This window comes from Scyliorhinus canicula, chromosome 5 (genome assembly GCF_902713615.1).
Source record: "Scyliorhinus canicula chromosome 5, sScyCan1.1, whole genome shotgun sequence".
Taxonomy (NCBI): domain Eukaryota; kingdom Metazoa; phylum Chordata; class Chondrichthyes; order Carcharhiniformes; family Scyliorhinidae; genus Scyliorhinus; species Scyliorhinus canicula.
This window is the reverse complement of record NC_052150.1, coordinates 81,052,712-81,063,344: the sequence shown is the minus strand read 5'-3', so window position 1 is coordinate 81,063,344 and position 10,633 is coordinate 81,052,712. Positions and strand designations below refer to the sequence as shown.

General features: G+C 50.7%; 1 protein-coding gene across 1 annotated transcript in view; it reads right to left on the bottom strand.

Moving 5' to 3' along the window:
* Positions 1-433: 433 nt before the first annotated feature.
* chn2 (chimerin 2) overlaps positions 434-10,633 on the bottom strand; it is a 388,173-nt gene continuing 377,973 nt past the window's right edge. Inside the window, exon 13 of the mRNA XM_038797279.1 lies at positions 434-2,070. Coding sequence (XP_038653207.1) covers positions 1,899-2,070 — 172 coding nt within the window. The 3' untranslated portion in view covers positions 434-1,898. The remainder of the gene's footprint in view (positions 2,071-10,633) is intronic.

Genomic DNA, 10,633 nt, shown 5'->3' with positions numbered 1-10,633 from the left:
TAGTCATGAGTGCTTAAGTCACTGTTAGAAAACATGGCAGATAAGTTGTACAAAGCATAGACACACCAGCATAAATTAGATAAATAATCAGGTAAATTGCTTTTGGTTGAATGATGAATATTAGCAACAACACTGGGAGAACTCGCTTGCTTTTGTTTTTGAATAGTGCATTGGCCTTTTTTGAGATATGCAGATAAACTCGGCTAATCTAAAAGGTGGCAATAACAACAATGTGCTCAGGTCACCATAGTGGGTAACAAGACATACAGCTGTACTTTGGATGATGTGCAAAATGTATCAGCTCATCTCCGTTGAAGGATGACATCGTTCAAGTATTGACATTCTATTGTTGAAACTTCCTCTACAATACAGACATTCTCATCTTGAAGTAATGAGAAAAATTCTCCCTCAACCATTTATAGACAAAAATCAGTAACTTGCAGGATTCAAATTTAATGATACATTTAATAAAATTTTCACAGTACATTATTTAATTTACAAAGTAAATCTGGTATCATTTTACACATTAATAGATGGGAAACGAAATAGCCAAAAGCTTTCAAAGCAAAATATTTCAGACGCAGGTACCAGTGACTTATGCTCAGTTCACTAAACAAATGAAAATTTACATCTCAAAAGAATTTAAAAAGTGGTCTTTTAAACATCTGCAGCATTTGCTTTAGTTAAAACATATATTTGCATTTGAAAACTATCAAAATCATATCCACAGAACACTTCATAAAACAAACATCTTTTCATCTAGTTTAAATATATTTGTTTTTGAAAAGATGAATGACAACACCTACCAGGGGACCACAGGAGACTATAAATATGCCAATGTAAAACATAAATGGTTTGATAAGATTTTTAAAAAACTAAAGTGATGTATGAAAGGAATTGCTGTGAAAGTATGATGTTTGACAGTTTTGAAATGCAGCTGGACATCATGACTAGGAATATAGCTAATGTTCACAAAAAGATATAAAATGGAAGAACTATGCAAGATCCTTCCTTCTACACTCTTCACTTCGGTGACTTATCTTTCGCAAAGTGATAACTAAACACAGCTTTATACATATATACAAGTTAAATGCCTTCCGTGAATCACTAGGTGCCAGTCATAAATACAGTAATGTGACAATTAATCCAGTTCGCATTGTAGACCGAGTGTAAATACAGTGGGGGGAACTTTAAGCAGAAGTGAAAACGTGTACAATATAATTAAAATCAAGAATATTACCTATTGGAATACCATCCTTTACTGTTGCATGTGGATGGTATATTATTTCCCACAATTATTACAAAATTGATCATTTGTAGTATATTTATAATTTGTTAAATGTAGCACAAGTTTCTATTCAAGTAAATGAATAATAATTCTTGGAAAATGTATTGGTATAAATTAGTTGATATACCAATTTATTGAGAGACTTAGTGCAAAATTCTGTGATGTAATTCACATACAAAACAGGTAAATACTATTATTACAAATAAAAATACACGCACTCTGCACCAAGCTAACATTGGAGTGGAAATCTGATTATTGGTTTGACTGAAGGAGCATATATATGTCTTAGATTTTAAAAGCAAGATACCAACTCTGTAGCTTGTGGTAGGTACATACCATTTTTGCTGATTTTTTTTCCTGTATAACATAACATTGTCCTATTGTTGTTGGAAAGCAAGTATTATAATAGGATAAACAGTCCCAACTTCGATTCTATTAATTAAACATAAACTGCCTAACAAGCAGGCTACAGGCAATTCATCTGCAGCATCACAGACTTCTTAAGTCTACATTTCCAATCTTGCAAGGAGATACTAGCACCAGTGCCTTTTGCAGCTCAGTCACAAATAGTAACTACAATGCTGGTTTTACTTCATATTGTTTCCCTCTGTCAGAACAAGACATCTTCATTTTCAATCAAGAGCTGGACAATCAGCCTCTGGTATCGCATGTCATTCAAGGTTGCCAGTGTATTCTGTTCAGGAGGCCGCATTAATGTAGGTCCAAACACAATTCCAAGGTTTTCAGCATTCATCAAATTGTCCTTTCCAAACATAGTGACCCTACAAAGAATTGGATCAATATGTTAGAATATATTTTGTGACTGGTGCAACACTCCAGTACTTTCAATTTTTGATCTTTTGATCTACATTCGCATTGTTTCAAGTAGGGTGGACATGGGCAATCATAACCCTAAACCAAAGCTCTCATGTTGTCTCTAACCAGATGCTTTAACAACAGTCGCAGATGACTATATATCAATCAACATAAAATAAAATGAACACCCTAAAGAATTTATAATTTGTTACAGAACATTAAAAAAAATCTTATTTCAGGAATTTTGAAAATGACCTCCCTGTTAATCAGAGTTACAGCAGTCAATCATAGAATTATACAACAGTTTCTAGTTCAGGCCTCTCTTAACACATTAAAGAGGTGTGTGATTACTAATAAATTAATCCTATAGGATTAGAACCAAAACAGCTAACGGCATACATATCAACTTGATTTTATGACAGCTCGATTTAAACATATTTAATGGGCAAGTCCTATAATGCTCGAGGGCCAAGAATGTTTGCTTTTAGTTACTGAAGTAATTGGAATTTTATTAAATTGGGCAATTTTCCACACAATTACATGCCATTAAATACAATTCAAAGAACATTTCTAATGATTTGTCCAGTCATGACAACCAGGTAAGACACTGACTAGTGGTGTTTATTGTCACAACTATGATGAAATACTCAGCACCTGCTTTTCTGTAAAGTCCAGTACAATAAAATGTACTGGAAGCAAATCATAACATAACACATCTGTTGCAGCTTTTTGTTTTAAAGTTCATGCTATTAAATAAATGCTAGATAGGAAGGATCCTGGACAACTACGGTACGATCCTGGACAGCACGGTAGCACAAGTGGATAGCACTGTGGCTTCACAGCACCAGGGTCCCAGGTTCGATTACCCGCTGGGTCACTGTCTGTGCGGAGTCTGCACGTTCTCCCCGTGTCTGCGTGGGTTTCCTCCGGGTACTCCGGTTTCCTCCCACAGTCCAAAGATATGCAGGTTAGGTGGATTGGCTATGCTAAATTGCCCTTAGTGTCCAAATAAGGGGCAGCACGGTAGCATTGTGGATAGCACAATCGCTTCACAGCTCCAGGGTCCCAGGTTCGATTCCGGCTTGGGTCACTGTCTGTGCGGAGTCTGCACATCCTCCCTGTGTGTGCGTGGGTTTCCTCCGGGTACTCCGGTTTCCTCCCACAGTCCAAAGATGTGCAGGTTAGGTGGATTGGCCATGATAAATTGCCCTTAGTGTCCAAAATTGCCCTTAGTGTTGGGTGGGGTTACTGGGTTATGGGGATAGGGTGGAGGTGTTGACCTTGGGTAGGGTGCTCTTTCCAGGAGCCGGTGCAGACTCGATGGGCCGAATGGCCTCCTTCTGTACTGTAAATTCTATGAAAATAAGGTTAGGGCGGGTTATTGGGTTACGGGGATAGGGTGGAAGTGAGGGCTTAAGTGGGTTGGTGCAGACTTGATGGGCCGAATGGCCTCCTTCTGCACTGTATGTTCTATGTATGTACTATCCAAATTATTTGCACTCGACAAGCAGACCATCAATTGGCTTAGTTTTCAGTTAATACAGGACACAAAAGATGCAAGTCAGTAGTGCAGTTTCTAAGCATGAATATATGGGGCGCGATTCTCCGCACTCACGACGGGTCGGAGAATAGCGGGCGTCGAAAATTTTTACGGCGACGCTGTTCCGACGCCCTCCCGCTATTCTCCGAACCCCGTAAAATCTCGGAGTCGCCATTCCCGACAAAAGCCTCCCTCACGCCCCCGACACGAGACACACCTGCTTTTTAAGTTTGTCAACCAGTCGTGCTGGCTGACGACAGCTTGGAGTAGGTTAGCGCACCGCTCAGCGCACCGCTCGAGTCTGGCCACAACGGGGAAGGCATCCCTGAGAACGGGAGGGGGGGTCCAGAGCGGGGGGAGTGGGGGAGACGGAGGGGACTGTGGGGGAGACGGAGGGGGCAGTGGGGGAGATGGGGGGGGGCAGTGGGAGAGACGGGGGGGGCAGTGGGGGAGACGGAGGGGGCAGTGGGGGAGACGGGGGGGCAGTGGGGAAGACGGGGGGCAGTGGGGGAGACGGTGGGGGCAGTGGAGGAGAAGGGGGGGAGTGGGGGAGACGGAGGGGGCAGTGGGGGAGACGGAGGGGGCAGTGGGGGAGACGGAGGGGGCAGTGGGGGAGATGGGGGGGGGCAGTGGGGGAAACGGGGGGGGGGTTTTAGGTAGAGAGTGAGCCGTCCAACCCCGTAACAAAATGTCTGCCACAATGCCATGGCGTGCCGGTCACGAGGACACGGCCGCTGGTTGCCCTGCGGCTTACGGCCACAGGCCACTGACGCACCCGTGAGGAGGACATAGTTTACTGGCCGTTGGATGCAGAAAGTGACCAGGGGTTAGGCTGCCCGCGTGTCAGCAGCGCGACCAGGCCACCGGGACACACAGGTATCCCGTGGCAGGCAGATGCCGAGGTGTCGACTAACCTCCGTCTAACATGTCCCGTTTCTCTGCCCCCACCACCCTTCTGTAGGTTAGCACAATGTCTGTGAACAGAACGGCTATGTTCTGCGCAGTGGTTGGGGCCGCTGTACTGCATTTGGAGATGCAGCAGCATCCACACCCACAACCCGCAGTGGATGCAGGGCCAGCTGCAGCAGCAGAGGGAAGGGCCGAGGAGTTGCCAGTCGTCGAGCAGCATGGGGGGGAGGAGGAGGAGGAGGAGAGAGTGAGGGTGCAGCCACGGCACCAGAGGCGACGACCAAAGCCGAGGGTGTACCGTGTCCGGGTCTCTTTCCTAACAATGACGGACATCACCTGCAAGAGGAGACTCCGGCTGAGTAGGCAGACGGTGATATATATCTGCCAACTCCTGTCGCACCTCGCCCCACGTGGAACGGGGGGAGGACACGCGATCCCGGTAGCCATCAAGGTGACGGTCGCTCTGAACTTCTATGCGACCGGCTCCTTCCAGTCTCCGAGCGGGGACGTCTCCGGGATCTCCCAGTCATCGGTGCACAGGTGCATCCGGGATGTGACCGACGCCCTCTATGCCATCGCGGACCGCTACATCACCTTTCCCGAGGACCAAGCAAGTCAAGACTCACGAGCTCGTGGATTTGCCAGTGTGGCTTGGATACCGAGGGTGCAGGGGGCAATCGATTGTGTTCACGTCCCCATGCGCCCGCCTGCAGGAGACAGGGACGTGTTCACAAACAGAAGGGGGACATACCCCATGAATATCCAGGTGGTATGCGACCACCACATGAGGATCATGAATGTCTCTGCAAGGTTCCCAGGGAGTGTGCATGACTCCTACATACTGGCGCAGTCGTTCATCCCTGCGATGTTTGAGGGACGTCCCCCCCGGCTGAGGGGCTGGTTGCTAGGCGACAGGGGTTATCCGCTGAGGTCTTGGCTGATGACGCCTATACGGAGGCCTCAGACCAATGCAGAAACACGATACAACGAGGCCCATGCAGCAACCAGGGGTGTGGTGGAGCACTGCCTTGGCCTCCTGAAGATGAGATTCAGGTGCCTGGACTGCTCCGGAGGGGCCCTGCAGTACCAGGCCGAAAGGGTCGCTCGCATTGTTGTGGTCTGCTGTGCGCTGCACAACATCGCAATGCAGAGGGGAGATGACCTGCTGCAGGAGGCGGAGGGAGAAGCCAGTGGCAGCGGTGCCAGCACAGAGGAGGAGGAGGAGGAGTAGAGGGAGGAGGAGGAGGCTGGTAGAGTGGCGGGCGCAGAACGCAGACACGACCCAGGTGCTGGTGATGTCCAGGAGGCGGCACGACAGACCCGGTGAGGACGGCGGGCACGCGACGCCTTGGTGGCAGCACGGTTCACGCATCGCATGTGACGTCCCCGCTGAACACCAAACCACCACCTGCATCGCTAGTCGTGCAGAGGGTCAACACACAACTTCCACCACCACCACCACAACCCCCCCCCCCCCCCCCCCCCCCCTCAGTGTACACTGCTCCACTTCGACATCACCCTTACCACTGGGTTCAGACGGTATGGCACAACATTGATGGCTGTGTCAGCGGGTGTGATCAGTGCCATGTGGAATGATGACAGCCCGCTCTGCGATGAGCTGTGAGCTCAGAATCGTTAGAGAGAGTCTGACCCATGGCAATAGCTGAACCATCCACCTTGGTGGCCGCTGAGATCGTCACTGACACTCCATCACATGCCCGCGTGGGCTAGCTGTGGGAGGGGGTGGAGGGAGGGGCAGGGACTGCACACCCGGCACCGAAGTTTCACCACTCGTCAACCCCAGCGACACTCGGTCACCATCACAAATCCTGTGGCTGTGGAACAATCACACGGTATTACAAGTAAGGTGGAACAGTGCATTTAATTTTAACAATTATTTACAGGTGCCCTAGCTCCTACAACTAAACTGTGCCCTTCACCCGTGCCAACTTACTCAGTGTCTATCTTAGTTGCCTTACGGGCCCTACCACTACGTCTAAGTGACTCCCCAGATGATACAGCAGGAGTGGAGGAGGATTGCTGCGAATCGCCCCTTCGACTCGTTTCTCCTTGGCCAAGCGTTTCCTGGGGCGACCCGGCCTTGATGGGCCAGGCTGCTCTGCGGGCGTCTCGGGTGACATTGTGCCACCCTGCTCTGCCTGCTGCCCACCCGATGCACCAGGGATGGGACGGGAGGAGGCCGAGAATTCCGGGACGTCCCGTGATGGACTTAATGGGACGGGCCCGGAAACCTCCTCCTCCCTCGGGGAGCCCGGTGGCCCCCGGGCCTCACTTTGGGACAGAGGTGCAAGCGGGGAGGTGCCCCGTCGCACCACCGACACCTGGCGCTGCCAGTCCTGGAGGCCTGCAACGGTATCCACCAGGATCCGAAGGTTTGCAGAGACGGAGTCCAGGGAGCTAGACATTCCCGCCAGGGACTGTGCAATCTCAACCCGTGTATGCACGACGCCATCCAGCACATGTGTCAGGCGGTTGATGCTCTCGGCGACTGACTGCTGCGACTGGCCAATGACCTGGTGAGACTGGGCCAAGGCCTGCAGGGCGCCGGCAATGTCGTTTTGCCTCTGGCACATTGCTGCCTGTGAGAGGGAAACCCTGTCCAGGGCCGAGGATGACGCGTGCATATTAACCCCAATGCCTTGCATCACCTGACCCATTGCCTCCACCGCGGATGCCACCCGTGCGGTGTCGGACTGGGTCTCTGCCATGAGCGGCACCACTCCCTGCTCGTGGACGCGGTTCGACTCCTCTAACAGAGTCTGGAAGGAAGCCCTCATCCCGTCGTTGTTTCCCTGGGTTTCTTGAGGCATCGGCTGTGCGGGTGGGTTGAGAAACTCCAGGAACTCCGAAAACGTCTGGGAGCCAGCTGCATCCTGGGCCTGGTCTGGCCTCCGCGCGTCCGGGCCCTCGGTTGCTCCGACCTCCACCTGCTGTACTTGCTCAGCTGTGATGTGCAAACCAGACTGTGACCCAAGAGACTCATCACTAAATAGGCCCGCCGGGGTGAGTGTCTCTGGGATGATGGATGTTGTGGGAGATAGCAGTGCCGCAAGCCCGATGTTTTCGCAATTTAGCCCCTCCTCAATGGTGTGGGGCCGCTCAGAGTCCGGAGGGTTATCCCTAGCCATTTCCGGGGGTTGTGTTCTCGCCACCCTCTGGGCGTCCTGATCCGCAGATTGGGTTGGGGAGGATGGGGCTCCCCGCTGATTGGGCACCCTCTGTCGTGCGGCCCCGGGTGAGGTGGCAGCGGATGCCTGTGTCCGTCTGCAGCCAGACGGCCCTGGTCGTTCGGCATCACGTCCTAGGGAAGAGAATGAGACGGGTTATTTAGATTTGCAGGCAGGCCGCTGGACGGTCCCAGTGGGCAGCGTGTGAAGGGACAGAGGATGGGGGAGGTATCCCAGTGGGCAGGGTGTGTGAAGGGACAGAGGATGGGGGAGGTATCCCAGTGGGCAGGGTGTGTGAAGGGACAGAGGATGGGGGAGGGGTGGGTGTTTGTCAAGGAGGGTTGTCTCACTTGCTGCAGATCCGCCAACCTCGCATAGCGCGACATCCCGGGTGGCAGACCCCCCAACAAGGTCCAGTGCCCTCTGCTCAAAGGTGGTGAGGGGGTGCAGGTTGGGCGAACCCCCTCCAGTCTTGTGCCGCTCACGGTTGTTGTGAGCGGACTTGGCCTGTTGGGGGAGGGTACATAGGTAGATCATTACAATACGGCAGGTATCAGCAGTCCGTTCAGATACTGGCACAGTTTGGGGGTCAAGTTGTCATAAGACGATTGCATCTCTCCACGGGGCCAGAGCGCTGGGTCTGTGACAACTTTGTGAACCATCCTCAAATAACTCTGCCCCAATCCCCCGCCACCCCCCCCCCCCCCTCCCCCCGTGCCGGGGGGGGAGGTGGGTGATTAAGTAAAGTGGGGGGAGGGAGGGATGGTTGTGACCAGGGGGCACCTTCTTGGCACTTACCCTGGCAGCCCTGGTGAGGTCGTGAAGCTTTTTTCCGGCACTGCTCTGCAGAGCGAGGGGTCTGCCCCACAGCACTGACGGCAGCGGCCACCTCACGCCAGGCCTGGCGTACCGCGCTGGCATGTTGGCGATGCCCTCTCCGCGGGCGGATGATGCCCCTCCTCTGCTCGACAGCATCGAGCAGAGTCTCGACATCGGCCTCCACAAAACGAGGTACAGCTCTCCTGGGCTCCGACATCATGGCCGACAGATTCTGTGCTCGCCCGCGCCTTTTTACGGCGTCAGGCGGCGTCACGTGGGCGTGATCGTGTCGTCGCCGCGTTCCGTCGTCATCGCGCACGTGATTGACGCGGCCGTGTTACTAGCCCATTTCCCTGAAGTGAATACGTCGGGAAATGGACCCTTCACGACCGTCGTAAAACGCGCCCGTTTTTAACGACAGTTTCGCGATTTTTCGCGGGTGCGGAGAATCGCGCCCATGATATCCACTAAATAAGGCAGCACGGTGGCACAGTGGTTAGCACTGCTGCCTCACGGCACCGAGGTCCCAGGTTCAATCCCGGCTCTGGGTCACTGTCCGTGTGTAGTTTGCACATTCTCCCAGTGTTTGCATGGGTTTCTCTCCCACAACCCAAAGATGTGAAGGGTAGGTGGATTGGCCACGCTAAATTACCCCTTAATTGGAAAAAAATGAATTGGGTTCTCTAAATTTATAAAAAATAATGATATCCACTAAATGTTGTAAGAAAACAGGTCATAAACAAATAGCCATGACTCTGAAGACAAAATAGAAGAACGCCATAAATATTTCACTGATGCCTTGCCTTATTTTGCTCCTGAATGCTTGGCAATATGAACCATCAAACTGTCTTACAGTGCTAAGAATAATTGATTCATACAGTCATAGAAGGCATTCTGTGGTACAACAATTTATCAGATGAATGCGTTAACTGCTGTTAATTTCACAGATACCCTAAATTTAATATTTTAATCAGATAGTTGTAGGTTGGACTCCTGAGAATCCAATCACTGACACTGGCTGAAATTTTACAACCTCTTCAGGAGCAGGCTGACAGGCTGGTGGGGGGGAGAAGGTGATTGTAAAACTGGGTATGATGGCGGGTGGGTGATGTGTCCATCACCTGCCTGCTTCAGTTGAAATGTTACTAGCAGCGGGAGAGGTATCAGACAGCCTGCCTGCCTTTAGGCCAACTGAAGTCCTTAAGTAGACAATTAATAGTACTGGGGAGGGGAAAGCCCATGTCATCTGGCGAGATCACCAGGTATACCCAGTTGGCCTGTCTATGCATTTGGCAGGCAGGCTTTCTTCCTGTTGGGGAACCCTGTACCCCATAGAGTGCCTTCCAGTGGAAAGGGCTGCCCATGCTTGCTTAAAGCCCTGACCTCTCCAATACCTCACCCGGACTCCCATAGGGGCCTTCCTGGCTGGCCTCAGCTTAGCCATCCAACTTACTTAATGCTCCAGCCTTTAGTGCTGCTTCTAGTCACGGATTGACTACAATGTCAACAGTGGCAATGCTCCTGATTGTGTTGATGGGGCTCAAGAAACGCCAGCTCTCTGTTAGGCCAGCTTCTCTTGCAGGTGGAATATCCTGCCTCAGGTGAGCAGAAGTCAAGGTCTCAGGCAACTACAACACAAAAGTAAAATACTGCAGATTCTGGAAATCTGAAATAAAAAGTAAAATTCTGGAAATACTCAGCATTGGTTCTGATGAAGGGTCATCATCGACTGCGACATTAATTCCATTTCTCTCCTTAGACGTTGCTTGACCTGTTTTGCTGCCTTAGGCAGCTAATAGCCTGACAACCGCAAAATCTGGTTGTGGCTTTCAGCGTTGTCAGAGGCAAGCTTAGCCCCGAACCTGGCAACTGGTAGGAAAGGTCACTGCCTCGGTGTTAAATTTTGACCAACATTTTGAGAGAGTCAGGAATACATTTGTGTCTATTCCCACTTTTCTCCCGCTGGGAATAAAAATATAAAGCAATAGGTTTACAGGTCTGGTTGGCTACCCTAGAGTAATACTCATGGCAGCTATGAATATAGTCATGACAAACTTTGCTACCCGCTTCCCA